This window comes from Talpa europaea, assembly GCF_964194135.1.
Source record: "Talpa europaea genome assembly, chromosome: 8".
Lineage (NCBI taxonomy): Eukaryota > Metazoa > Chordata > Mammalia > Eulipotyphla > Talpidae > Talpa > Talpa europaea.
The window spans coordinates 113353860-113381727 of NC_140075.1; the positions used below are offsets into that span (position 1 = coordinate 113353860).

General features: G+C 58.7%; 1 protein-coding gene across 1 annotated transcript in view; it reads right to left on the reverse strand.

Annotated features, from left to right (window-relative positions):
* Nucleotides 1-5793: 5793 nt before the first annotated feature.
* Nucleotides 5794-27868, reverse strand: part of DYNC1H1 (dynein cytoplasmic 1 heavy chain 1) — a gene marked incomplete at its 5' end in the record, with an annotated part of 61360 nt that continues 39285 nt past the window's right edge. Inside the window, 44 exons of the mRNA XM_084239855.1 lie at nucleotides 5794-6048; nucleotides 6180-6307; nucleotides 6457-6625; nucleotides 6744-6886; nucleotides 7170-7323; nucleotides 7551-7762; nucleotides 8236-8339; nucleotides 8428-8645; nucleotides 8758-8928; nucleotides 9489-9602; nucleotides 9700-9823; nucleotides 9907-9967; nucleotides 10066-10177; nucleotides 10338-10498; nucleotides 11005-11080; nucleotides 11234-11408; nucleotides 11570-11664; nucleotides 11751-11885; nucleotides 11962-12215; nucleotides 12332-12482; nucleotides 12568-12714; nucleotides 13092-13245; nucleotides 14893-15020; nucleotides 15140-15352; nucleotides 15965-16180; nucleotides 16264-16381; nucleotides 16606-16801; nucleotides 17742-17862; nucleotides 17993-18112; nucleotides 18207-18380; nucleotides 19240-19444; nucleotides 19522-19736; nucleotides 19826-19987; nucleotides 20080-20194; nucleotides 20656-20789; nucleotides 21989-22118; nucleotides 23945-24108; nucleotides 24695-24860; nucleotides 25209-25330; nucleotides 25416-25622; nucleotides 25711-25944; nucleotides 26136-26276; nucleotides 26470-26700; nucleotides 27150-27377. Of these exons, the coding sequence (XP_084095981.1) occupies nucleotides 5920-6048; nucleotides 6180-6307; nucleotides 6457-6625; nucleotides 6744-6886; nucleotides 7170-7323; nucleotides 7551-7762; nucleotides 8236-8339; nucleotides 8428-8645; nucleotides 8758-8928; nucleotides 9489-9602; nucleotides 9700-9823; nucleotides 9907-9967; nucleotides 10066-10177; nucleotides 10338-10498; nucleotides 11005-11080; nucleotides 11234-11408; nucleotides 11570-11664; nucleotides 11751-11885; nucleotides 11962-12215; nucleotides 12332-12482; nucleotides 12568-12714; nucleotides 13092-13245; nucleotides 14893-15020; nucleotides 15140-15352; nucleotides 15965-16180; nucleotides 16264-16381; nucleotides 16606-16801; nucleotides 17742-17862; nucleotides 17993-18112; nucleotides 18207-18380; nucleotides 19240-19444; nucleotides 19522-19736; nucleotides 19826-19987; nucleotides 20080-20194; nucleotides 20656-20789; nucleotides 21989-22118; nucleotides 23945-24108; nucleotides 24695-24860; nucleotides 25209-25330; nucleotides 25416-25622; nucleotides 25711-25944; nucleotides 26136-26276; nucleotides 26470-26700; nucleotides 27150-27377 (6927 nt within the window). The 3' untranslated portion in view covers nucleotides 5794-5919. The remainder of the gene's footprint in view (nucleotides 6049-6179; nucleotides 6308-6456; nucleotides 6626-6743; nucleotides 6887-7169; nucleotides 7324-7550; nucleotides 7763-8235; nucleotides 8340-8427; nucleotides 8646-8757; nucleotides 8929-9488; nucleotides 9603-9699; nucleotides 9824-9906; nucleotides 9968-10065; nucleotides 10178-10337; nucleotides 10499-11004; nucleotides 11081-11233; nucleotides 11409-11569; nucleotides 11665-11750; nucleotides 11886-11961; nucleotides 12216-12331; nucleotides 12483-12567; nucleotides 12715-13091; nucleotides 13246-14892; nucleotides 15021-15139; nucleotides 15353-15964; nucleotides 16181-16263; nucleotides 16382-16605; nucleotides 16802-17741; nucleotides 17863-17992; nucleotides 18113-18206; nucleotides 18381-19239; nucleotides 19445-19521; nucleotides 19737-19825; nucleotides 19988-20079; nucleotides 20195-20655; nucleotides 20790-21988; nucleotides 22119-23944; nucleotides 24109-24694; nucleotides 24861-25208; nucleotides 25331-25415; nucleotides 25623-25710; nucleotides 25945-26135; nucleotides 26277-26469; nucleotides 26701-27149; nucleotides 27378-27868) is intronic.

The following is a 27868-nucleotide window of genomic DNA, read 5'->3' on the forward strand; positions in this document are numbered from 1 at the left end:
CCTCCAGGCCCGAGAGCTGGCGGGGAAAGCGAGTTACTCCTGGAAAGTGGGGCCGGTGGCGACTGAAGCCCGCCCTGGGGGTCACCAGGGGCGCGAGAGGCCTGCGCTCGCCCGGTGGTCTCTGGGCGACGCTGCCTCTGCATCTTTGGGTGTGTGGGTTTTTCTTCATGTTTTTAGCAACTTTGTAGGAAAATCTGGGATTTTAGTGTCACTCTGGGGGCGTCAGGCCCCCGTGTGGGTTTGTCTTCATCTTTCACAAAACGAAACAAAGGGGGGCATTTGAGTTGCACGGACCCCTCCCCCCAACATTCTGGAACTTTCTGTATCAATGAACGTGTCATGTTTCCCAATGCGCTTCTGTGAGAAGACGAGAGGGAAGACTGGGTCTGGGGCGGGGGCTGCCCCCACGCTGCCCATCGGCTCTTTGCGACAGGAAGTCCTGCAGGCCCCAGGCTTTGCCTTCCCGAGCGGCTAATTTCTGCCAGCGCTCCTGTGGACCGACATGCCAGGCACCCACCTGGCTGCTGCCCCAGCTGCGCCCACCCCTGGCACCTCTGGCTTCTGGGGCCGCCCTCACGCCCTCCTCGCCCGACCCTGGTGTTTTCCAGGGAGGTGGACCCCAAGCCATGGCTGGGCCGAGGTGTGGCCGACCTACCTGCATCAGGGCTGCACTCAGCACCCCCAGCACCAGGACCAACTTCCGGAAGGGACAGAGGCGCCCGCTCCATCGCCTCAAGGTGCTCCAGGCCTGCCCTCCGGGAGACGGGCGGGAAGAGCAGGCCAGGCCCAGCCCTGTGAGGACTCACGGCCTCGCCCTCCCCAGGCCAGAGGCAGCCAAGGCCCCACCCTTTCTCTTGATGAGGAAAAAGCTAGAGTTGCTTTTCCAGAGTCTGGAGGGTGGGGCGGTCTCCTGAGGCACCCCAGGTTCTTTGAGACGCCTCTTTGGGGCCTCAGACCCGCAGCTGTAAGGGGAGGGCTTGGGGCGGATGACCTGGCGTCTTCCAGGCCCCCGGCCTCAGCCCAGGACAGGTGTCCAGGGTGCTGTGGGGACGGGTGTTTCCGCCCTCCCGCTGGCAGCGACTGGGAGCATTTCCATCTTCTCCATGTCCACCCCACCCGCCCAGCCACTATGACCGGCCTGACAGTGGCCGCTGGCATGGGGGGTAGGCGCCCTCGGGCTGGCTATGGGCACAGCTGCTGATGTTTAGTTCGTGGAAAGGCCAGTCAGCCTCCTTCTCCCCAGGCCGGTCTCAACAAGCACCACCTGGACTTCGCGGACAGCTCCTGGAGAGAGGTAGGCCTGGGAGGCCGGTCGGCTGGCCGGCGCCCCCGAGTTGGGTTCACACTGTCACTTTATTTGCTCTGTGACGCGACTTCTGCCGCCCCCTCCCCAGCGCCCTGCCTGGGTTGGGGGCTTGCGGGGATGAAGGCTCTGGTGGGGTCACGAGAAGGAAGTGGCTTCTGGAGTCAGCGGGCCTGCTCGGCTTCTGAATCTGAGATTTAAAGGGGGGGGGGTGTATTGTATTGTCAGGATAGGAAGGACACAGTGCAGGTTTTCTGATCCAGCAGACCAGGTAAAGAAGGCGTCCTAGAGAGTCCTTGGTGGGTTTTGCAGGCTTTTTATTTAGATTTACCAGGCATATGGCAGGCAGGGGTGCTGGGGGGCCGGGAGGCTGGCAGACCTCCCAGCCCCCAGCCAATCCTCACTCTGTCTGGGCTCTCTGGCCTTCCCTCTGCTTCTCTTCTTCTCTCGGCTTCTCTGCTTCTACTGGCGTCCCTGTGACGCCATCCTTAAAAGCCCACTCTCAGCCCAGGTGAATCCCATCTACGTATGCCCACACCCTACTCCAGGTGCCGCCATCAGGCATGCATTCAGGACCGCAGGGTTCCCGGAGGGCAGAAAAGCCTGATACTTTTTACTTTACCCTGGGGGGTGGGGGTGGGGTGGGGTGTGTGTGTGTGTGTGTGTCCCCACAGTTAGACCCCCCAGTGAGATGACCACATAGGGGCCTGCAGGGCTGTGGTGTGTGTGCTGTTGTTACAGGGCAGGGAGAGGGGCACCCAGAACCCCCAAACCCGCCTACTCGAAATAGGCTCTGCCATCCGCCGCATATAGACAAGCACACAGAGCTTTAATGGAAAGGAACTTTAGTAGTTAGTGTGCAGTACAGAGAAGGCAAAGAACACAGTTTCCAAGTCGAGCACCTGAAGTTACCCGTCCCTCGTGGGTAAAAGTCCAGCCAAACGGGATTGGCCCAGAGCAAGGCCCAAAAGCTGCCAAAGCACCTTCCAGCGGGGACCCACAGAAAAGGGTCAGAAACAGGCAGACAACTCTGGGAGGGAAAAAGTGAAATCAAAATCAGAATCAAGGCTGCCATCGTTAACCTCCCCACGCGTCTCTCACCCGCGTCTGTCTCTCCCAAGTGTCCCTCCCCGTCCCCCAGGCCCCTGTCCAGTCCGGGCGAGAGGCCAGCGCGCCTTCTTCACACGACTGCTGCTCCACGCGCCTCCTCAGGCTCCTCCTGCTCCCATCCTGCTCCTCCCTCCCGTCTCCTGCAGCTCCTCTTCCGCTGTGCTCACCCTCCCTGGGCGGGGCAGGGGCCTGGGCCCTCCCCGTCCCCTGGGGACCGTTAGAGTGTGTGATGTGTACGTGGCGGGTGTGCGGGTGCGTGATGTGTGTGGGGTGCGTGGCGTGTGCGTGTGGCGGGAGCCTGGGTGTGTGAGCGGATGACAAGGGGGGCGTGTGCTTCCTGGGCCTGACCCGCCTGGTGCTCACCGGCCATCACGTCCTGTCAGCATGTCTGGAAGGATGAGCCGCCGCAGCTGGACTGGACAGAGCTCCTGCCTGCTGTCGGCTCGGAGGTGACAGCGATTAGTCTCAGGAGACGACTCTGGAGGCTTTGACTGTCCAGTCAGGAAAAGGGGGCAGGAGGTAGATGGGACAGAAGACTAGAGCTTGGGGTAGAAAGGTTGGGAGGGAGCTCCTAGACTTCCAGAACACTCCACCAGGCCCCTCTGCCCCTGGCCACGCAGCTAAGAGGCGTTTGGGCCACCCGGCTTCTTGGGGTGACGCGCCGCCCTGGGGGACAGGTCCCTTCGGGACTGGGGATGCCTGGCTTGGTCCTCCCCGCAGCTCTGGACGAGGCCTGGCGTGGGGTGGCATGGGAGGCGGCTGGGCCTGCTCGGGCAGAGGGACCCAGAGGTGGGGGTGGCAGACCTGGCAGTGGGGGGACCCAGGCCCTGGGGCGCCCCCTATGGGGGCAGGACAGCTCCTGGCCTGCTCAGCGTCTGCCTCCCTGGATATTGCCGGTGCAGGCTCCTCTGTCTCAGCTTCTAGATCCCTCTGACGGGGAGCTGGACGCTGCCCCCTGGCAATGGGCCTGCCGCGGCCCTGGCTGCGCTGCAGGTGGCACTGGGCCTCCCCACGCACCCAAGCCCAGGAGCCCGGAAGAAGGCTGCTTAGAAGGGCCACCGTGGAAACTTCCAGATGCTGGCTGGGCCTCTGCCTCCCTGGGGGCCACAGACGTGGACATGCAGCCGGTGGAGGCCAGTGGCCCTGAGGTGCCCATGGGGCCGGCCGGGTTTCCTGGGGCTCCAGTGGACTTGAGGAGGCTGGGGGGAGAGTGGGGTCCCAGGGCAGCGGAGCACCCCGACCCCGCCAGACACACGCGGGGCCGAGCCAGGGCGGCCCGGGCCCCCAGACTCGGGAGTGAGCGGGACAGGATGCCCAAGCTGTCCCTCTCCAAGAGGAAGCTAGAGCTGCTACTTGCGGAGCCTGAGAAACATAAGAGGCGGAAGCAGCATGTGAGCTAGAGCAGGTGAGCGGCCTGCGGAGGCGCCTGCGCATGGGAGGCTGTGCTGGGCGCCAGGTCCCCTCCCCGGCTGCACAGCGGGTCCCCCTGGGGAGGGGCTGCGGGGCCCTCGCTGAGTCAAGGAAGTTCTCGCTCCGGGAACGTGTGCCCTGAGGACCAGCCCTTTCGTCCGAGCTGGGCCCCGGGATCCTCTTCTCCCAACTTGCCACCTCTTCGCTGGGGTTTCCATGGCTGCCCTTACCCCTCGTCCCCAGCAAGCGTCCCGCGCTGGCCCGACAAGACCCTTCTCCAAGAACATTCAAACACATGGACCAAACCACGGGCCAAGGTGGCGGGCGAGGCCGTGAGGGTCACTCGGGCTGAGGGCAGGGTCAGGCTACCGGCTGCACAGGCGCCTCGGCCGCCCTGGTGACCACCAGACCCACTGGGTCCCCGTCCCGGCCAGGGCAGTGTCCGGGGACAGGGCAGGCTCAGCCTGCCAGCTGCGTCGCGGTCCGGCCTGTGGCCTGCCTGCCGGGCCCTTTATCCTTCCCCGTGTGTCTCCTCACAGGCACAGACCGAGCGGAGTGTGGGGCCAGTGCCGGGGCCAGCCCCTCTGCTGGGGCCACGTCGCAGGCCTGGGACTCGCTGTCCAAACACCAATAAAAGCAGATCACCCAGGCGCGCTCGCCCTGCCTCGGGGAGGGACACCCGCAACAGGGCCGACCCCAACCCCGCCTGCTCTACCTGGAGGGACAGGGCTGTGCCACCGTCCAGCCTGTCCCCCTGCTGCAGGGCCAGTGGGTGGTCCCAGAGGTGGGAGTGGGGTGTCAGGTGGGGGTGGCAAGTGGGAGCCTCAGGCCCTCCGTGGGGGCTTCACTCTTAACCTGCCCCGCCCTTCAGGCGGAAGACGAGGGACATGGCCACCGAGTGGGGCCCTTGATTTGTGGGTCCCAGTGACGCCCATTCAGCAGTGTCTGCTCTGCTGGACAATGGCGTCTCTTGCTTTTTCCTCGCAGCTGGGCCTCAGGGTACAGCTCTTTGCTCTCTTGGGGCCCCAGAACCCTCACCTGGGACTCTGCTGGCCTGTGCTTGGAACTCATGTGAATGACCCAGGGCTCCTGTGGATGCACCCCACATTGCTAGAGTGCGCCCAGCTTCCATTCTAGAAATGCTTGTTACTGGTTCCAGAGGGCCCCAGGGCCTCCCTGGTGGCACAGGGGTCAGTTTCAGCACTACCAAGCGGTCACGACCCCTGTGGCCTGAGCTCCATCCCCCACCAGGGCCCTGACCCACAGGGTGCAGCAGACCTCTCCTGCCTCCCCGCTGCTCCCCTCAGCAGTGTATCTCAGTGGATCCGTCTGTTCTGCTCACTGCTCTGTCTCTGGTGAATCCTCTCACCCCCCCACCCCAGCATCTCTGGCCTACACCCCAGTCTTGTATGCAGAAATAAAAATAAATCTCAACAGGTGAATTAAAAAAAAAAAAAGAGCGGGCCCCAGTCTTCAGGTGTGGGCTGCAGCCCGGCCACCTGGGGACCCCGATGGACACTCCAGAATCAGGTGGGAAGGAGCTCCCAGAGCGAGCGGTGGCTGCAGTAAACCAGCATCATCCCAGGCAGGTGCCCTGCTCCCCAAGTCTGGCCCTCATGTGTGCCTGTCCCAGCCAGGGGCAGTGCCTCTGGGCAGGGGTAGGCTGGCTGGGGACGCGCTGTTCACGTCTGAGTGGACAGCGGTCACTCCACCAGCTGCCCCAGAACTGGGTGTGAATGTGCCAGGGACACGGCGGGACGGGTGGTGGCGGTGGATGTGGGGGCTAGGGTGAGCCCGCCATCCCCCAGCATGACAGGAAAGCTCCCCAGCCTCCACCCTGGATCCCGGCCAGGCCTCGGGGGTCATGGGATGGATCCAAGTTCCAAATGGTGTGGAGCGCGCAGCCGCTCTGCGGGTACAGGGCTTCCGGCGCGACCTCTGGGACAGAAGAGCAGAGCCGGCTCGTGCGTAGTGTTTTATTCCCGTGTCAGCTGGGCCGCGCTGCCCACCCTCGGGCTTCCCTCGTTCCCTCCCGCCTCAGACCGGCCATGCCATCTGGTGCACTGTGACCACGCGTCAGACACGGCCGGGCCAGCTCACTCGGTGCAGAGGACGGCCACGCCACGTTCGTAGAAGCTGCGTGGGTCTTCCTTGGTGGCGATTTCGAAGTCGACCGTGAAGATGAGGTCGGCCCGGGTGAAGTTCAGGTACACAGGCAGGGTCACCTGGGGAAGGGCGAGAGCTGGCTGGTGATCTGGAGGGAAGGCTGGTGGGGAGTGTGTGTGGGGGGCTTGCCTCACAGGGGGCCCTGAGAGGGAAGGGGAGGGGTGAGAGCCGGGAGGGGGCAGCCACTCACCACGTTCGCCTTTTTCTCAGCGTTAGTCTGCTTGACCCAGCGCAGCTGCGTCAGCGGGAGGACGGTGGAGATGGCGTTGGAGAGCGACAGCTTGTTGTTGGTGCACGTGGCCCCCTGCAGCTTCAGACCTGGGGGAGAAGCCCAGCGCTGGACGCAGACGGCCCACCAAGCACTGGCTCGGTGCCCCCCCCCAGCTCTGTGGGCACCCCCTGGCCCCCGAGGGCAGGCCCCGGGGGCAGGCCAGAGGCCAGGGCAGCCCTGCTGTGACCCTCCTCACCTGTGACTCCGAAGCTGCAGGCGTCGAGGGTGGTGTTCTGGGAGGTGGTAACATTGACCTCCAGGCAGAGCTCCTCCAGGGACCAGCTGTTGGCCTGGGCCACGTACTGCCTCGTGGCTGTGATGTAGGCCTCAGGCACAAACAGGCCCCCCAGGCACACGTGGATGTTCTGAGGGAGGAAGCGGCCTGCATGAGGGAGCCCACCTGCCTCCGCCGACCCTGGGCTGGGCTTGTCCCCCACCCTGGCCCCCAAGCCCCGGACAGCTCCCCTGCCCCTGGCCTCGCACCTTCAGCTCCTTGGCGCCACCTGACGCTGCCGCCTGTGAGATGTTCTGTAGCTGCTTGATCCTCTCACTGAAGTCGGCCACCCACTGGATGACGGTCATGCCAGCGGGCACCGTGTAGTGGGACCAGCTTCGAGGCAAGATGCCTGCGAGCAGGGAAGACCCGGTCTCAATCATGGCCAGTCCCCACCAGGACGGGGGACAGGCCTCCGCTGGCCCGGCCCCACATGCTATGCCCAGGCGGGTGTGGGTGATGCTGAGGATGCAGCCACCAACTGTGGCACAGCAGGCTGATGGCGGACACAGGTTCCCCAGCCCTTCCTACCTGCCCCCCTGCCCTACCCGAACTACAGGAACAGCACCTCCAGGCCTGCCCACATCCTGCTCTGTGCAGGAGGACGTGGCCGCCCCACCCGCCAAGCGCCACACCTTTCACCAGCTCGTTGATGAGCGTGCGCAGGTAGTTGGTCTGTTTCTTCTTCCCCTCACACACTTGCACGACGTCCGCGAGGTCCTGGCGCACATCCTGCAGGAGCTTAGCACCCATCTTCACTTCCCTCTCGAAGAATCTGAATAGAGGGTCCTGCGGTTGTTGAGAGAAGGGAGAAGGCCCCCGGTCAGAAGAAGGCACTTGGCCTTCAGGGCTGCCCCTCACAGCCCGCCTGGCCCAGCCCGAGGGCAGCTCTGGGCAGTCTCTGCGGGCAGGGGCTTTCATCAGTCTGGCTCACATGGGCCGGCCCCAGGCACGACCCTCTGACTGCTGCAGGTGCACTGTGTTCTGCCTGGCTCCCCCCCACTCCCCCACCGTACCTTGATGTTCTCCACCGTCCGCTTGAGGTGGCTGAGCGTCTGGGGGATGAGGTGCAGCCAGTTGGAGGCGGTGGTGTGCAGCGTCCTCATCCAGGTGGGGCGGCCGTCGGATGTGGAGTCCGTCCGGGCCTTCTTCTCTGTCTCGGCGTAGGCCAGGTCGTCCTCGTCCTCCAGCATCTGCATCTTCAGCATCTTACTGATCATGTCCACGCCTGGGTGCCACAGGGGGTGGGGACCAGAAAACTTGAATGTAAAGGCCACGCGACATGCTGACAGGTTAAAGGTGTCCCGAGGGACATGGGACACGCTCAGAAGCACAGGAAACAGTTTAGTCAGAAGTGTGGGGAGGCGCCCAGAGGAGCTGCCGGCCGGAGAAGCCACTTCCTCCTCACTTGGAGGCCACTGTGAAGCCCAAGAGCGAGGCGGAAGAGCCGGTGGGCAGGAGCTGCCCTGAGAGCTGCTGGCTCTGCCCACCCCTCAGTGCCCACCAGGCCTCAGTCTCACATCCCCACACCCCCACAGCCGGCGCCAGAGGCTGCAAGTCACTTAAAAATATGAAGCCTTTGGCCAAAAACTTAGCTTCTGGCACAGAAAAGACACCCCCAGGCTAAATATGTTCTCTGCCCGCCCCCCCCACCATGGTGTCCAGGGAGGGGAGGTGCCCAGGGGCCAGGCGCGCACCCACCCTGGGTGGTGAGGAGGACTCGCTCGGCATTGTTGGGCAGGCCCAGCCAGGAGGGCGTCTGGGTGTCAGGGAGCAGCTCCACCCACTGCACGAACTCTTCTCGCCTGGAAAACCAGCACCAGGAAATGCGTCACGGGTATCGCCCCATGGCCCAGCGTCCCGAACCAGGTTGTCACGGGCAGCAGGCCCCACCTGATGCCATCCGGCATCTGGATGTCTTTGTGCCCGTCCACCTTGCAGGCCAGCTTGAACTCGCTGTCGAAGCTCTTGGTGGTGAAGAGGCGCTCCAGGAAGGTGCTGAGCAGGCGCTGGTCGAACTCGTTGTCCACACGGCCACCGTAGATAGACTGGGCCATCAGCGTCTTTAGGGCTGACCAGGGGATCTTGTCTGGAGAGATGTTCTGCCTTCCCTGGGGGGAAGAGCAGTCAGGGGCGGGAGGGGCAGCTCTTAGAGGGCAGGACCCCACCACCTGCTGGGCAGGTGGAGCCAGCACCCACCCTCCTGGGTGCAGCTGCACGCACCTTCGCTGTGTCGTCCAGCCAGGTGTCCACTGTGTCGCAGGCCGACCGCAGGTCAGACTCCCCAAACTCGTACTTCTTGGACCACCCCAGGGGTGCGTAACGCAGACGCTCCTGGATGATGGCGTGGAACCAGGCCAGCAGGAAGTACAAGCGGGCGCGTTCGTTGGGAGACTGCACGGGATCAGAGGGCAGAGTCACCAGGGCAGCAAGCATCACGTTGGGGGCGAGGGAGGTGTGGACCCCGCATTGAAATTGAAGTTCTGAGCGGAGCCAATCACGTACCGAGCCTGGCCTGCCTGACCAGGGAGCAGCCGGGCAGGCGCCAAGGTGGGTATTGCTGCTATTCAGTTCACAGAAAACTACACTAAAAACGAAATTTCTAAGAACATCAGAAAAGATGGCTCATGGCAGAAATGGGAGTGCCCGCCACGCCCTTCCACCCCTGCTGCCAGCCTCAGCCTCTGCTCAGTGCCCGGGGCACACAGTGTGGCCTCCGGTTCCCAGGCGTCTGGGAGGATGACCGAGGTTCCAGCGAGAGTGGGGCGTCTGCTCCTGTGGGAGCCTGACCATCACCCACTGTAGCCAAACCCCATGCCGCCATCCCTCTCAGGAATAGGGCCCGCCACAGGGCTTGTGCAAGTGGGGTCAGAGGCTAGAGCAGACACTGGCCTCTGGGGAGGTCGTGGCCCCCTCTATGGTGGCCCCAGACCCCAGGAGGAGGCCTTCCTTACCTTGCAGATGCGTGAGACGGGGATGCTGCTGAAGGTCCTCAGCATGTTGGCCTTCACCCCAGGGGGCGGCTCGAACACGAAAATGCGGCCTGCGCGGAGCAAGTTCACGGGCACCTGTGGGGGACAGGGTCCCGTCACTCTGCTTCAGCACGCCCCCCTCCAACAGCTGCCACACCAGCCCTAACATCAACATCTCGTGCCCGCTGCCCACCTTGGGGTTAATCTCCATTGTGAGGAAGAGTCTGAAGCAGGCGTGCGGCTGCAGGGAGTGCAGCTTCTTTTCCAGCTGCATCAGCCACCCCGGGGCCAGGTGCACGTTCTTCAGCATCACCCACCTGCATAGGCAAAGCCACAGCGACGCTGCAGGCCTCTGGCCTGAGTCCGCAGGGACTGGGCTTTCTAAGACACACAGGCCTACCTGCCGGACTTCACAGCGGTATTGATGGCCTTATCTGCTTGGTTGAAGCCTTCTGCCGAGCCTGGTGCCAGAAAGCTCAGTGTCAGCATGGTGGTCTCAGGGGGTCTGTGCCCACGAGTCCTGTGGGGCTTCAGCCCACCGGACAGACCAGCCACTTACCGATGGCAATCGAGGTGATCTGAGTGTTCTGCTCCGCTGCCAGGTCTTCCACGTGCCCGCTGGCGTCATAACCAGGCACAGAACACATCAACACAGGTGTGTTTGGCTTCACCTGAGGTGGGAGGAGACAGGGCTCAGTTCCGTGCCTCACATGGCACGCCCCAGGGGGAAGGCCTGCAGCGGTGTGCTGGCAGTTGGCAAGGGCCGAGTCTACAGCAGGCACTTGGCCTTTGGAGCTTGCGGCTGGGCGTCTGCGGGGTCCAGCGCAGTACCTCTGTGTCCACGATGTGGGTCAGGTCCAGCGGCTGCTCCATGATGGACATGAAGGACTCCCCGAGGTTCGTTGAAACAAACATGTGGGCCATGGCTAGCAGGCGGTCGGGCCGGAAGGCCTGAATCAGGAGCAGGCGGTGAATGGCTTGTCCGATGGGTGCTGCAAGGGGGCCGAGAAGGGTTGGTGGCCGGTGAAGCAGACCCTGAGATGCCCCCACTGGACTGTTCATGCCACAACCTGGCTTTGCAAAGTCTCCAGAGTCCAAGTCCTCAGAAACCACACCGCAGCTCTGTTGCTCTCTGCCCAGGTCACCCAGGAGAACGGTGACCACCTCCTGTGTCTTCTGCGAGCCCTCCTATGACATCACATGCCTCCCAGGCCTCTCTATGGGAGCTGGGAGCACGCCTCCCCCACTGCCTGGGCCTCAGTGATGCACGCAGAAACAGCCAGTTTGCCCTGGTGTTGGGCAAGGGACAACCCCACCCTCTCTGGTCTTGGATTACAACTTTGCTGCTCTCCCGCTTCCAAGCCAACGCCTGGCATTGCAACACTGAACTTATCTGTAGGCTGGCAGCTTGTGATCTGGGGGACATGTACATTTTCTCAGGCAGCAGAGCCCACCCTCACCCGGGGGCACAGGATGCCAGGGGCGCTGGTGGGCTTACTGGCAGGGGTGTCCTCGCTCCAGAGGTAGGGCACCGTCTGCTCTGGGGAGCTGCTGTCCAGCCAGATGCCAAATTGCTGAGGAGACAAGAGGGACAGCATCACCATGGTGCAGGGGGCAGAGAGGGTGGATGTGACTTGAGAGTGACAAACACGACACACAACTTCTACTCCTTGTTGCCAATTTCCTGAGGAAGGCCAACTTTATACCAGGAGTGTTTGGATACTTACGTCATCTGCCTGAACCTTTGCGATCAGATCCTTAAACGCAGGGAGACAGCTCAGCCTCACCACTGCTTCAGCCTGCTCAACGGTCAGGCCCTGGACCTTGGGGGTCGAGCCAGCAGTCAAGACGATTTCCTTCCCCCTCAAGAAGTGCTGGAATTCAGCATCGTAGGTGGGCTCGCTAGGAAGGAGGCCACGGGTTAGAGAAGGTCTCTTTGGTCATCCCTCACCGTCACCAGAGCTCTAATGAAAGCTCATGGTCCCACAGTGCTCATGGCAGTGGGTTTGGAGGGGAGGGGAGCGCAATGGCGCTCAGTGGAAGGAGGGGGTGGCTGGCCTTACCCGACCGTGCCCTTGAGCTTGATCCTGGCGAGCAGCATGGCAAAGGTGATGTGGTCCTGGTGTAGCATGCCTCGCGCCACCCGGTTGAACGCCACCTGGGGACAAAGACAGGAGACGCCGCTGACCCCCAGGAACTCGCCGGGGCTGCTCCCTCCGGGCATGGGCGCAGGCCCCACTGTACCTGGAAGAGGTCCTTCGTGATGATGCAGAGTCGCTGTGTGTGGTCGGTGACGCCCTTCAGGTTTGGGTTCTCGTATAGGACATTGTGGTAGATGTCCAGGAAGAACTGGAGGGAGTACTGGTACAGGAAGTGGATCTGAAGAGGCAGAGGGGGTGTGAGGTGGGCACAGGCCCCGGCTGGGCTCTGGGCCCCAGGGAGGGGGAGGGCCCACCTGCTTCAGAGACTCCATGGTGAAGTAGATGCTACTGCAGGCGGTGGAGAGTGGCAGGTACTGCTGGGATACGGTTTCCACCTCCTGCATCACGATGTCGGTCTCCTCCACCTTGCGCGTCACCTCGGCCGCCTCTCTCTTGAGGTTCTCCAGCGTAGTGATGATGGTGTCGTCATCTAGGATGCGCCCCTTCACCTCGTTCAGGGCTTGCAGCAGAGATTTTTCCAGCTGGCGCAGCCGGAGCTGGAACTCCCCTTGAAGGACAAAGGCCCAGGGTCACTGGGGCGCCTGCACAACCTGGCCGGCTGCACCCTCAAAGGCCCCGCCTCCCGGCCCGTGAGCCTACAGAAGTTGCCTGCCTGGAACTTACCTTGGAGCTTGAGAAGATCAGAGCGTTTCTCGTCCACATCGGGCCTTTCTGCTTTGAGCACCTCATTCAGGCACTGGCTCTGTAAGCTGCTACGGGTGACCGTGAAGTTGACAAAAGTGACCCGGGAACAGAGGTCCGGTGGGAACTCAACCTGCCAAGGGCCTTGGGAAGTCAGCCTGTCCCCTCTGTGCCTCCGTGGCTGTACCACGCATCCACGCAGCAGGCCCCGCACTTACCGTTGGGTCCCGGGTGGACAGGAAGATGACAAACGACGGTGACAAGTCTATGTCCTGGTCCCCGAGGGTGATAAGCACCCGGCCCCCTGTGCGCCGGACCTCGCGGTTCAGCACCGGATTCAAGACCGGGTCGTAGCTCTCCACATCCTGCACACATGCGGAGCCCGAGATTCAGCCTTGCAGTGTTTGGCCTCAGCAACACTGTGCTGATGGTGACACTGCACTCCCGACAAACCTAGACACCCCGACCCACACCGTCAGGCAGCAGCCATGGGCTACACGTGGTGCTGACTGCAGCTCAGGCCCCGGCACAGCCACCTGCGAGAGTGGCCCTGGACATGAGGTGAACTGGTGCTTACGCTGTGCTCATTGGGTTCACTTTTTATAGAACTACCTCAAAGCCTTTTCCTTGCTCTAAAATCGGGATGGCCAGTTTCTGTGGTACGCCTAGCCTTATTCCACATCAGCCGTGTGTGAACAATCCCAAGCAGCCCTTGCAAGTGCACTGGGGGCCACATGCGCACCTGGACCAGGAGGGGGTTCCCGAAGCGCAGGGCGCTCTCCAGGTTCTTCCGGAAGGCATCGTCCAGAAAGCTGGTGCGTGTGATCTTGCGGTCCTTGTACTCATTCATGATGAACTCGGTGGCCTGCCCGGAGGGGTCGATGATAAGCGGGTACCTGCAGGGAAGGCGGAGGAGCGGGCTGAGGCACCCGGGCCCAGCCCTGGAGCCTGGGAGAGCAGGAAGCTGCCCCCCACGCAGGCACGGTTCCCAGTCTCCAAGTGCCAAGAGCCTCCCAGGAGCGCATCTGTGGTGAGGCAGCCCTGTCACAGGCCGCTCTAGGAATGGACTCTGGGGCCAGCAGTGCTTAGCTTCCTGTGCGCTTCCTCCCAGCACTAAGCGTGTGCTGCCAAGGCAACTGCCATGCGCGTATGTGCGTCCATCTAGAGCGCCACCCCTGGACGGGGGGTTTCACCACCTGCCCTGCAGCAGCACCGGAGAGAAAGTAACTCAATGTCACTTCTTCCTCTCAACAGCCCAGTGGGAGGCACTGCTATAGATCCCTTCCACAAATGAGGAACCAGAGGTATGGAAATATAACCAGCTGTTGTCCAGAGCTACCGTTAAAAAAATTTAAAACTTAAGACTGGGTGAAACTGGACACAGATCAAAAAAGAAGCCCCTCCCCCATAATGCTCTGGTCACTAGAGTAGCCCCAGGTGGGTGCTGTCTCCATTTCTGGGCACATGTGAAACATACACGTGGCCTGGGGGGCACACCCCACATTTGCCGGCATCTGCTTTCCTCTGGCTGTCGCAGCGCCCTCTGCAGGGCTCCAAAGGGCCCCTGGCTCTCAGGTGGTGACCCAAGGCCATTTGTTAACCGGCCCAGCTGAGGGGTTCCCAGCCGTCAGCGGGCACACACTCTACCTTCATGTGTGGTTGGACACGTCACCTATGTGCCAGGCAGCTGCTGAGTAATACCTGCAGCAAGCACAGCTCCCACTGGACAAGCCCAACTCTGCACAGGGAGCAGCACCACCTGGACACATGCTCTGGGACCCCAGGGCTTGGGCGTCAAGGATGACACCTAGTGGAGCCTCCCACACTGTCCCTGGGACATGGGTGCCACGATGATTCAAAGGTTCAAAGTAAAAAGGTTCTGCACAGCAAAAGAGGGTGTCACTCAAATACCCACTTGCTGAGTGGGGTGTTTGCAGACACACACACCTGACAGATGGCGGACAGCCCAGAGTGCACTATAGCTCAGCGCAACGCCCAGTCAAAAATGGGCAGAAGCACAGGACAGACAGATGCCAACAGGCACGTGAAGTGTATACAGTGTTGTTAAAGTAACATTAAAAAAAAAAAAAAAGAAATTCACGGTGTTTATGGGGACCAAAACAAATCTAGGGATAGGGTTTTTGAATGAAGACAGGAAACACCTTTGGATTTCAGAGCTGCTCCTGAGGAGAGTCAAGCCCTAAGGGGGCAACCTTGGTCACAGGTCAGCACCACTCCCGCCACCTGCAGCCACCTTACTGTCCGTGCCACATCCTGCTGCCCTGGCTCCTTAGAAAAGCCGGCAGCAATTTCCCCTCAACTCTGCTTTCAGGTCTGAAAAACGTCTGTCTTACTCCGGCCTTGAGTCTGTCAATGGGGACGCATGGTCCCCGTGTGCCCTGACCAGTGGCGAGTCCCAGGCGGGCAGCATTGTGTGCCCTTTCCCAGTCTTGGTCAGGTCGCAGATCAAAGTGTTTTGAACAAAGTGGGGCCGCTGGCTTGGAGCACCCGGACACTGGCCCCTTGCCCCGTGCAGGACGCACCTGTTGAACCGCTTCAGCATGATGGCGTTCTCCGTGCACAGGTCGTCTGCGGGCAGGGAGCTGGCTTGCCACCGCAGGCGCTCGTCGGCATTGGACAAGTACTCCGTCCTGGCAATGTCTGTGCGGAACTGAAAGGCCAGGGCGTTACCCTCCCTCTGCAGAGCCATAGGCAGCACAAGGGAGGGCTGCTGGGCGCCGGCAACTCCGGCCCACATGTCCACGCGCGGTTTGGAGCCTTGGAGGGTACCTGGATGTTGGCCTGCTGCAGGTGATGGGACCAGGTGGTGAACAAGTTCTGGCGCATCTGCTGGTCAAAGTAGCCCGCGTAAGCGATGAACGCGGCCGACAAGAGGCAGTCCCCGGCGATGGTGGACATCTGGTTTTTGAAAGTCTCACTTGTTTTCTCCCACCGCTCCCGTTCCGCAGACAGGCTCTTCAGAAGGGCGGTGCTCCTGTTCACCTATGAGGAAGGCCAGACGGCGCTCAGAGGCTGGGCAGCGCTTCCAGGACAGACACTGGAAGCACGAGCTGGGGCAGGGTCTGGCTGGGCTAGAAACAGAAGCGCCCCAGTTGTTTACGATCATGGGCAGGACCCGGAACACAGGTGACGGAGGACAAGTAAACCTTAGAACAGTCAGGCTGAAGGAAGCGCAGACTCGACTGTGTGTGAACAGGGGGCAGTAAGGAGAAGCTGCAGGGAAGAGGAACAGTGGGGTGAAGGATGCGACAGGAGGCAGCACCAGTGGCGGGAGACTGAGGCTGATCCAAGAGGCGTGCGTGTGACCGAGGGGGCGGCAGTGGTAGGGGCCTGAACAGGAGCTTAAGGTGGGACAAGCTGGCTACAGGGGTCAGTGGCTTTGGAGGCCCAGCTTGGGTGTGTCCTAATTCACACCCTGGCATGCAGGCAGTGGGGGCCCCCAGAGCTGCTCGCAAGGAGGCACGGAGCACACGCAGCACAGGTCAGGTGCGCGCCCCTCGGCTCTGCCCGCCAAGGCCAAAGAGCGACTATCAAACCACTCAGCGGTGGTGTCTCAGAGGAGCAGGCAGTGTGCACCCGGGAGGACAATCTTACTTTTGCTTCAACAGCAGCCAGGTCCGCTTTGATGGCCTGGGCCTCGGAGATCAGCACTGCGTACTCCTCTTTGTAGCGGGCGATGCTGGCCTCCAGGTCGCGGATCATCTGCTCCACCTCGTTGGCCTTCTGCTGGTTGTCCTTGGCGTCATCCTCCAGCTTCTGCAGCTCGTTGCGCAGGGGCTCCACCCGCTTCAGCATGTCCGCGTAGTTGAGCTGAGGGGGCAAGTTGGCACCACTGTCCAGGAGTGACCCAACAGGCGGGCCCCACGTGCAGGAATGCCAGGCCGCGCAGTTACCTGTGCGATTGCCCATTTAACCATAGGGCCGCAGGCCAGGGAAGCCCGATTGACAATTTCGTAGTTATAACTGGGGTTGGACATGTAGTTTTTCTTCATCTTCTCCCGGATGGCATCACTGCAAGAGAGGGATTGTTTAGAAGTGCGTGCAGCGCAAAGTAAAGCAGAGTTCTTAGGAATTTAAAATGTAAAGGTCAGTCCCCAACTGGCACGCTGATGGCCACGGGGATAAGCCTGACCCCAGGGGACAGTGGGCCCTGGTGTGAGGACTCTGCGGTCACTGGTCCGCCCAGCAGATGCCAGCAGAGGCCCTTGGCCACAGTCCCCACACCCCCCACTGACCTGATCTCCTCAGCAGAGAAGTTCACGATGGTGGGGATGAAGTTCTCCCGCATGATGATGGAGCGGATCTGCTTCCAGTCCGCCGTGCTCTCCCCCAGCAGCAGGCAGATGGACTCGAGCGCCAGCTTCACGGCGGCAGGGGGGTTGGCCATGGAGCGCACCTCCACCAGGTGCTGCTTCTTAATGGACTTGACAGCTGCGGAGGAGCAAGGGCAGCGGGGAGGGGCCGCCAGAAGGGAGGCCCAAATGGACTGTCTTTAAATAGCACATCTTTTACTTTTTCCTTATTTATTTTTTAATATAATAGCCGATCTTTTAAATATGAAAGTTCTGTGGCTAACAAGTTGGGTAAACAGCAAGATATTTAGCCACCCAATTTCTCCTTAACCTTATCCTTACCTCCATGAATATGGAAAAAAATTTAATAATACATTTCTAAAATTTTTCAACAAAGACATTGTGCTTGGCCTGGTAAAGACATGGAATTAGCAGTTGCAAAAAAATGGCCAATGCCTGCCACACATGGAAATGTGGAGTTTTCCAGCCTGAAGCTTGATTCAAGCACCTGTTCAGTAATTACTCAGCAGGTGAGAAATCAGATTCCTGTCTGAATTCGGCTGTGAACAGCACTCTGCAGTTTGCATGGTGCATCTGGATTCAGCTTGTGCTGTTAACGGGAAAGCTACTGGTAACGCGGTCACCTGGAACAGTGACACACGGTGGGCAGGAAGGCGCATGGGCAGAGGCACCGAGGACCGTGTGACGCAAGGGCCGCTGCTCTTCTACAGCGCGTGAGGACCCAGAAGTGGCTGATGTCAGCACTGGAACTGGCCCTACACAGCATGGCCAGGACGTGCTGCAACGTCCCAGCATGTGTTGGTGAAAATCATGTTGGGCTTGTAATGCTGACGTCATCACCACCAGACCAGATTCTTAAAAACTGTACTGATGTAAAAGCTGCTTTTGCCAGCTTTCCCTCGTGAGGGTTTAACTAGGATGAGCAGACTAGCTTTCAGAAAGGAGCTTGGCTTTGGCAACACAGTGACCCTAAGCACTTAGGAAAGCCTCATTTACTGACATGGGTGCTGGACCCCGACACTGCAGCCTCACTGCTCCTCCAGGGAGCACTCACATACCATTCTGGGCCTCGATGACGGCTGGCTCCACCTTGTCGAGGTCCTCTTTCACACTCATCTGCTTGTCTGCAATGACTTCCTGCTGCTTATGCAGCTGCTCCTGAATTTCTTGGCTCATGACCTAGAAGACAGGGGTGACTCAGCTCTGGGGGCACTGGTTAACCAGCGGTGTGAGGCCTGAACAGCAGCCCTCACACCATGCTGCACCCCTTCCCCCACAGCCCCCTGCAGTCCCTGGAACAAAAAAGCACCTTTTTTTTCTCAGCCTCTTGCTGGTCTTTCACCATCTTCTTCAGCTTGTCATTGGCGGCCGCATTTTTGACCTCTAGCTCTTGGCTCTTTATCCTCAGGTCACGACGCAGCTCTTCCACCTGAAGGACAAAAGCCACATCAGAGAGCAGATTACCTTGCAAGGGTCATCTCCACCCCAGGCCCCAGCAAGCGAGGCCAGTGCCAGCAGTGCACCTGGTCGACGGTCTCCTTGATCTTCCTGAGTCCCACGTTCAGGTGCATCTGCTGCTCTTCCAGCTCACTGCGCTTCTCGTGAAACAGGTTGGCATAGTGGTTTATGAAGTCCAGGTAGTGGCGGGGCGTGATGGCCATGGTTCTGCCACCTCGCTTGGCCAGCCGGGCATTCGCCTTTCAAAGAAGAAAGCCCGATCTCTTCACTTTTCAGAGCATTCTTGCAATTCACCCTCAGAAGCCCCTAACCACTGCCCTGCCTGTGGCATCGCAATGCACATGGGGGCTCGGACCCAGCCCCGGGGTCACCATGTGACATTGCAGGAAGCCCCTGAAACCTACTTTTTCTCTGACCCCTCCAAGGTGAGGAAGGCGAGTGTGGCCTCCGCAGAGGTGCCCCTCAAAAAAGATGGGACTCTGGTCCCCTCTGGCCAGTGGGGGGATGAGATTAGCAAGGCCAAGGCTGAACTAGATTCCGGAAGCTACAGGGGTGCCTGCACGTGCAGTGGGGGGAGAGAAAGAGGACAGAGGCCCACAAAACCACCCCAATCTCAAAGTGGTTATTATAAAGCCTTTGGGGAACAGACAATGGACTCTTCTATCAGAGTCTCAAGCCTGGCAGTAGGTGGAGGCCTGCCCCTGCACGCCCTCACACGCCTTGCCAGCAGAGATTCTGCAGGGCACTGGCATGTCAGTCTTCTGCGTGCAGGCTGAGGCAACGCCAGCGTACCAGGCAGGGCAGAGCGGTGGCCTGGACCTGTGAGGAAAGTGTTTCTAGACCCCAAGTCCAGTGAGAACAAGGGCCTGGATGCACAGTGGGCCGAGAAGGGAACAGCAGAGGCTCTTTACAGAGGCCAGCAGTGGGGGATGGAAGGGCTGGGCAAAATGACATTAATGGAGGTAATGAGGCAGGTGAGGCGCAGAGAGCTGCCTGTAGGAGCGGTGAAGTGTGGGGTCGGGAGAGCGAGGGTCTGCCAACAGCAGTGTTACTGAGATGGTGGGTTTCGCCTTTTCCGCGCTGTCACGAGGGACCTACCTGGTGAAGCGTCTGGTGCACAAACACGCAGCTGTTCACGATGGCCTCCCGGTGTGTGGGCGGCTGTGGCAGCTTGTCGTACACGACCGGCATGTAGTCGGGTACGATGTAGTTGGGCTTCTCCAGGTCCATTTTACTTGTGAATTCTTTGCCGACTTGGTACAGCGCCTCAGTGGACCAATCCCCAAACCAATTCAACACACACCTGAAAGAGAGGCCTGTGTCTTGCAACAGCTACTGGGGGTAGGGCAGCACTTGGGAGGAGCCGTGTGAGGGGGGTACCTATTGAACAGCGCTGGGGACGTGGCGGCGCGGTCCTTGAGCCCCTCCGAGGAGGGGTTCATGGTGAAGACGACGTGCAGGTTGCGGATGACCTGGCTGGTGAACCACTTGTACAGCTCCTCGTGCGAGTCCAGCATCAGGCCCTCCTTCTGGGCTCCCTCCTTGCACTGGGTCATCAGGGTGGCATACTCGTCTCCCTCAAAGAGACCGGGCACCTAGGAAGCCAAATGGCACTGTCACTCGCAGGTGCCCACAGCCCACGACTGCGGGGTGCAGTGCGCAGGGGGAGGGTGCCCAGTCGTACCTCTCCGTTGGCCAGGAGGGTGTTCATCCGCTCCAGGAAGCCAGAGTCCAGCACGTTGGATTCGTCCATGATGAAGGCTATCTTCTCATTCTTACACCCAGAACGCCTCAACACCGTCCGGAGGTCCTCGTCGAAGTCTTCCCCGGTGTACTTCCTGTGGACCTAGAGGAGCAGCCGAACATCAGGCTTGGCCCACACAGGGAGCAACGTGCCAGAGTCCACATGGGGGCTGGGAGCGTGAGGCCAAAACTCACCTTGATCTGGTACACACTCAAGCCATTCATCCAGGCCACGAAGCGCGAGAGGGTGGTTTTTCCTGCTCCACTGACACCAATCAGAAGCAGGTGGCCTTGAGGCTGACGGAATATTCTACAACATTGTCAGAAAGGAAACCTTTGAAGGTGTTTAGGCTCTACCCCCTTAGACAGTCATGTCCTAAGCTACTTAAGTATTTTGTCTACAACATTTCGAATATGCTTTAACTTGCTACATTAAACAGCTCTTGAATAATTGTTATCTGGAGTCCAGTGGAGACACAAAGATCATAAGACATGACCTTGCCTCCAGCTACTGAGATGACACGAGATAGTCCCAGGACCCGCTGAGGCTAAAAGGACTGTGATCACGCGGTCAGAAGGTGTGAGGAGGAGCAGAGGAATTCTGCGCAGCAGGGTAAGTCTAGGGCAGTTAAGCCAGACTTGGTGGAAGAGGGCAGTCACTTGGCAGGGCTGGAGGCGGGGGTCAGTCAGGAGCGTGGCACAGGGCCTGGCATGAACATGCTTCCCAACCACACTCAGAGCACACGGCGAGGCCGTAACAACAGAACCTACCGGTCAATCCTGAGCACATGGTCTAACACCTCATTGAACAGGACCAGAGGGACATCGAGTTCCTCCTCGTAAAAGACTTTCAGCCGAGCTTTGACATAATCCCTCAGCTCTTCTTGATCTACTGGAATGTAATCCTATAGGGAGAAAGGTAGGACCCTAGTTACTAAGATGAAACCATCTTAGTTATTACACCAAAGTCTATTACATTTCTACATATGCTTATTAAGTGGTTTTTAAATGCTACCGGATGTCATTTACAACATACCAACAAAGTGTAATTTAACTTGACCTAAAAAACATGCAAAATTTCGATACAAACTGAACTTCACTGGAAGACATCGCAGAAGACCTAACTAAACAAAGAGCTGTTCCGTGACTGTGGTTAGGAATGTTTGTTCTTCAAGAAGCCATACACAGTGTCAAGGCAAGCCATGGGCAGGTGCCGCCTGTGAGTGAAAGAGTATATAGAGTCTAGCAACAGAAAATTCTAGCACCTCCTAAAAAAACCTACCTCATGATGTCCTGCCTCTGACGGGCCCTTGCTGACAATGAAAGGCCTGTGATACCCTTAAGACCTGGCACCAGTAGGGCCTGTGTGTGAAATGCATGGAGAGTGAGATCTGCTCAAACGTCCTTCTTTCTCTCTTTTTTTTTTTAAAGATTTATTTATTTATTTATTTATCTATTTATTTATTTATACAAGCACTGGGTACAGTCAGAAGCGCGGGAGGGTGAGAGAATTCACCAGAGCCAGAGCGGGGAGCAGAGCAGGCAGAAGGACCGAAGTACACTGCTGAGGGGAGCAGCGGGCGGCAGGAGAGGTCTGCGCGCCATGTGGGACCCTCCTCCGGTGGCCTGGGAGCAGCCGGGTATGGAACTGGCGCTGCAGAGGCTGCGGGCAGCTACACAACCCAGCGCTCAACCACTTCGCCACCGGGGAAGCCCCGTCCTTCTCTCTTTTTCAGAGAAAAGGACAATTCACAGCCACTCTGGAAATGTCACCTCTGTTAGTATGTTTGTGCATGAGCCATTTTCACATAAATCAGTCACAACTGCCCTGTTTTCAGTGAGAATTGAAAGCAAAGCTGAAACTGGCTTCAGGCGGTGGTGACTCCTGTGCTTACAAACTCATCACCTCTGCAGTGCCCTCTTGTGGGCGAGCAGCACACAGCTGGCAGCCAGCCAGCCACACTCTGGGGTCCCACCCCAACCATCCACTGCCACACACAACTCCTACGTAACCCCAGCTTCACTGGCAGTGCCCTTCAAGACAGGACTGCTGACTGGACAAGCTCTAATGAAAAGGACTGCCGTAGTGGCAGGGAGCACTAACCTTTGACAGCCAGTTGCTGTACAAGATGGGCCGGCTTGCCGCCTTCTCTTTGTCTATGTTTGGGAAGTGCTTCAGGGCAACCATGTCAATGTTCTCGTCAGTCCAGCGCCTCTCCTCGTCTTCCACAAGCCTGGGGGAGGAAGAAAGTGTTCATGTCCAGATAAAGGCTGTGGTGAGAAACCCCCAGTTCTGCGGGTGTTGTGGACTGAACTAGCCTAAGGCTGAATTAGTCTTCCTCACAAATATTCATTTTCTACAAAGGAAAGATTCCAGGAATCTATAGCCATCTGAAATCCTCCTCTAAAAATGGTTCATTACAATTGACTTAAAAAGTGAAGTTTGATTCTAGTTCCTAAGCTTGTTTAGTAGAAACGTCTCAGGTGGCGTTATGGGAACAGAAGCTGGAGGGACAGTTGTGTGGCTATAGAGGCATGGTGCTTTCAAGACTCCTGCCAAGCCATGAGGTGAGACCACCCCTGTCCTGGCGGGCAGGGGCCCCTGGGACACAGCGCATGGCCACACCAGGTGCGGAGAAAGCAGGTGAAGCATGTCCTGTTGCTGAAGCCAGTCAGATTCAGAAGCACGTGTGCTACACTGACTCTAGCAAAACATCTCTGCTATTCTGGGAAATCTGAAAATGACATGGCAACTTAGTTTCTCTTCTGATTAAAAAAGGGAGAGTGACTGTAGCTTACACAGTGGCAGAACCTCAATTCAAGAGAAACCAGGGCTGCCAGGGCCATGCATTCTCTGCCCAGCTCTCCACAGGGGCTCCGTGGACACTGAACTCCATGGAGCTGGCGTGAGTCACTTGCAGCGACATGCTATTCTAGCACCCAGGAAAGTGTGAACCAGAAAAGCTGCCTGGAGATCGAGGCGCAGCTGCCAACGCAAGTATTTCTCTGCCCTGGGTCCGCCCAAGAGAACGCCGATGGACTTACTGCTGCCAACCACCTGCACCTCAGATGACGCGAGGCCACTGCGGGGTCACTTGGGAGACTCATGCTCACTCTATAGCGAGGGGCCTGCCCTGCCTGTGACTCTGGCCTCTGCTCTATATAACCTTGTTCAGGGGTGGAGCATGTATTTGCCCAGATGATCTGCAGTGGGGGTGGCGGTGTGGCATATATCAGATGAAATTATTATTTACTTGATGTTCAGCGTTAAACCAACAAAAATTTAACTTTTTCTCACCTGAAATGAGCCTGAAAGGCTAAGCAGGACTTCAGTGGTAAACTACACAAAGTAAACACCTATGTGTTTACAGGGCAGAGCTAGGAAAGTGAGGCTCCACCACAGACAAAGACTGCACAGAACCTAAGAATGTGAGGAGAAGGTCCTGATTTTAAAAGGTTGACTTCAGGGAGGGATCGTTTTATAGTTCATTACCCAAATGGTCAATCACTTTCAAGATTCCTTGTGGAAAAAAATTTTGGGTTTTTCTAATAAGTGGCCAGCACTTAATGGGAAGGAATTACTACGCGCTGTCGTGACCAGCACTGACCGTCAAAGGCACTGTGCTTTGAGTCACGGCAGCCGGTACTAATTCTAAAAGCTTTGAGGCAAGCTCACAAGTGCACGTGGCCCACAGGCAGAGACTCAGTGCAGGCCTTGGGTGAGAATGAGGACCCAGCAAGAGAGGCATACTGGCTGTGGAAACCGTCCACACGCACTGTGAGCTGACATAGGCCATCGCAGGGACCCCGTGCTCTGGACAGGTCAGGAAGTGAAAGGGCTTGCTTGCTAAGTCCCAAGGTGACCAGTGGTGGACAATGAGCAGGCTCAACCGGCTACACTGGACGAGATCAATTTCCAGACACGAGGCTGCCCCACGTCCTCTGCTCCTGCACATAGCCAGCACAGCTGGTGCAGCGTGGCCTGACATAGGTCCTGACTCGGAGCACCCCAAGAAATCAAAGCAAGGGAGCACGGGGCTTGCTGGCTCTTTAGCACTACCTGTCTTGGAAGAGACGGAGGGCTTCGTGTGCCCAAATCCGGATGAGGCCTTCGACGGGCAAAGTCTCCAGAGGCCTCAGAGCCTCAAAGATGCCCCTCACCCAACGAGTCATTTCTCGGGGTGAGTAGATATAGTGGGGCTGAGTGTCCTGAGTGAAGCGCTCCTGTGGGGGAGATGCAAATCACATGCAAACATCTTAAGACATGAGAGATCGAATGTCGAATAACATTTTTGCACTACAGGTCAAAGCCTGGGATATTCAAGGATAAATCCATAAACAACATCGGACCAGCTGGACAACGGTCCAGAACATTGTCATCCAAGTTACAGGTTTAGATGTCTAAATAAACGAGACAGCAGGCACAACTACTCAGGCCACCGCAGAGCCTGAGCCTCACAGCATGGGGCACAGCAGGGACGTGGCCAGGGAGCAGGCAGATTGCTCTGGGTCTGCTCATAGCTAACGGGGGAACCACAGACACTGTGGAGGAGACTGCCCACATGCGCCATGTGTGCTGTTAAAGCTGAGGTGTGGAGGCACTGTTGGCCCCTGGAAGTGGAGTCAAGCTCACACAGGAGACGACACACATGATGTACACAGCCTGAGGACGGCAAGAATGAGCAATGAGCAAGAAAGCGCTGTCACGGTGCTAGGAAACAGGATGACCCTAATGCAGATCATAGAACTGAGAACCAACTGCAGCTCGCCCCCCAAATGCTCTTGAGCCCTGGGGGGCAGCGCCGCGTACCTGAGACATGGTGTAGAACTCCACCATGGCCGCAGTGAGTGGCTCCGCGTACGTGCGCAGGGACGGGATGAGCCTCAGCATGGCCCGGTTGAAGGTGCCGTAGATCTGCGTCAGGGAGGCGGGGCCGGGGTAGTCCACATACACGACTGGCACGTGCCGCAAGAACCTGTGCAGGGACAGTCAGCTTAGCCACTGTGGCGCGGTGCAGGCCACCAGCAGGCCCAGGTGCTTCCCAACAGCCAACTGGCCCCATCACCGGAAATGGAGGACAACACAACAGCGGATGCAAAAAAAAAAAGCAAGCAAAGGTGGGCAAAGAGCTCGGCCCTGCAGATGGGGCACGGCGGGGACATGCCCCCCCAACCCCGGTCAAGCACTTTCAGTTCTGGGTTCCTGGCTCTGCAGCAGGGCCGAGGAAGCCGGAGTGGTATTTCAAACAAGGCTGTAGCCATGCTGCATCCAGAGCTCTCCTGGCACTGGTGCCTGAGCACATGGGAAGTCTGAGATGTGTTACCTGTGTGAGAGGGGCTTTCTTCCGGGATCAGTGGGGGGGTTACACGCCCCGACAAACTGGATTCTCTCCAGCTTCACCCAGGTTTGGTCTGAGGTTCGGTAAAAGCCTCCATGTTCCACCATCTGTGGGGAGCAGAAGGAACGTGTTAGGAGCAGCTATGAACAGGCATCGCAGTGGGGGTCGTGGGGGGTCGGGACAAAAGCCAACCTGTCTGATGAAGGATATGACCCTCTGTGTCCCATATTTGTCCATGTCTGGCAAGTTGATTTCATCACAGAACAAGACCAGCCATTTTCCAAGTTGAACAGGCGCCAGAACCACCCCGTTGGGTGTGCGTCTGTACTCGCAATAGTGATCGAAAGTCTTCAGCAGGAGCTCTGGGGTGGTGGCACTTGAGAAGTTAAGGCCCACGACCTTTTCAAGGGAGAAAACAAGCGAGGTCCTACGAGGCCTGGTTCCCAGGGGACATCCAAGGCTCCCTTGCCCAGGCAAGCTGCTTTACCTCCATGTCGGGCAGGGCCCGCAGAGCGCTGAAGAGCGTCATGGTCTTCCCGGACCCTGGGGGCCCACAAAGAACCAGTGGCTTGTGCTCGGCCAGCCAGGTGTACAAGAGGGCTTCGTGGCGGACCGTGTCCAAGGTGGGCACGACGACATCGGGGGCAGCCACCTTGTGCGTCTCCACCTCAATCTGTGGCACCTTGGCCTGCCATGGCGACCACTCCCCGCTGATGGACACCTGCATGCAGGACAGCCGGGTCAGCCCGAGACCTAGAGCCTCTCACTAAAGACTCGCTCACTTTGACACACACCAGAACCTTCCAACCAGTCCACACAAACTCGGAGGACAGGGTCGGAGTGTGAATGGAAGAGTAAGTCAAAGCCAAGGTGGGGGGACGAGCGGGCGGGAGGCTGACTTCGGGCACTTACTTCGTAATCGATGATGGGAATGTTGGGGGCAGCAGGCAGTGGCACCGTGGTGATTCTCCTGATGTATTCACCCAGCTCCGCTCTCATTTTCAGTCGACTATCTCCAGACAAGGACCAGAGTATGGCATAAACCAGATACCGCTATTGAAAGAGGAGAAAAATCCCATTGTCCCCCAGAATTCCAACGAGACTCCGGCAGCACAGTGACCCTTTAAGAGAGGGGCTCCCGGCGTTGTTGGGCACCGTCCCCACCCCTCGTGAGGGCCTGCCCTCCCCAGGCAGCGCACACCCCGGTGGGCAGAGAGTGGGGCGGTGCGGGCCCAGGTGCCCTGACCTGGATGTAGCGCTCCAGCTGCTCGATCTGCATGGGGAAGTCAGGGTGGTTGGCATTGTACTGGGCCACATTGCGGCAGGCCTGGTGCAGCATAGAGAAGAGCGAGCCCAGGCAGCGCAGCCGCGTCAGGTCCATGATGTGCTCCAGCTTGAAGGCGTGCTCCAGGGCCTTGGTGACCAGGCCGTTAGATGTGAAGTACGGCTGCATGATGGTAGCCGCGTCCCTCTGGATCTGCAGGAGGGGGCATAGAACGTTTAACTCCCATGCCCAACATCTGGGAGAGCTTCAATTACTCTAACCGAGGCCTGGGGGAGAGTCATGTGGCCTCTGAAAACAAATTTGGATTGACAAAATCGAGGGACGGACGAAGCATCGACACATCCTCACACCTTCACCCTGGCAGCTCTCAAAAATCATGCTTCTGGGGAACAAACCGGAAAAGGGCAGGCCTTCACCAATTTGCAGGGAAAATACGTAAGCGGAGTAGCCTGGGCTTTTCTGTACTGTCCTGGCCTCTGCAGCACCCTTAGAAGCTGGACTGACCGCATACCCCGGGAGAGCCCAGCGCCAGATGGGCAGTGACTACCCTGAAAAGCACCTGGAATTCAGATACCTGGGTGGGACAGCCACCCTCAGCGTGGGGGCAGGGCCAGCACCCTGACCTATGGCCTCGGCCTCACCTGCAGCATCGGGGAAGCTGCCTCCTCTCCCTCGTCTTCCTTGCCCTTGCGCCGACGCTGCGCCTCCTCCTCCCCTTCGTCCAGGGGGATGCTGCGCAGCCTAGCTAGGAAGTTGTTGAAGATCATGTCTGTGCTCAGCACGTCCTCGCTGAACCAGACCATGCCGCAGCGCGACACGGTGGCCAGGGTGGCGTACTTCAGGTCCTGCACTTCAAACATTATCCGCACCTGCAGGCAATAGCACGTGGATTTAGTGACCTAGGGTTGGTAAATATCTGGGCATTAAGATTCTTTGTCCTGGGCCTCCCCTGGTGGCGCAGTGGTTGAGCGCTGGGCTGCAGAGCTGCCCGCAGCCTCTGCAGCGCTGGTTCGGTCCCTGGCCGCCGGCGAGGGTCCCACATGGTGCGACAGACCTCTCCTGCCACACCCGCTGCTCCCCTCAGCGGTGTATTTCGTCAGTCTGCCTGTTCTGTTCCCCTCTCTGGCTCTGGTGAATTCCTTCACCCTCCCATGCCTCTGACTATACCCAGTGCTTGTATAAATAAATAAATAAATAAATCTTTAAAAAAAAAAAAAAAAGATTCTTTGTCCTATAGACGCAGCCAACAGGAAACTACAATTCCTCTACTTTAAAAGTAAAAGCATCTGCTGTCTATGCCGCTCCAATACCCACCATCCTGTCTCAACAACAATCAGGCAGGGCAGGGAGCAGTGCAGGG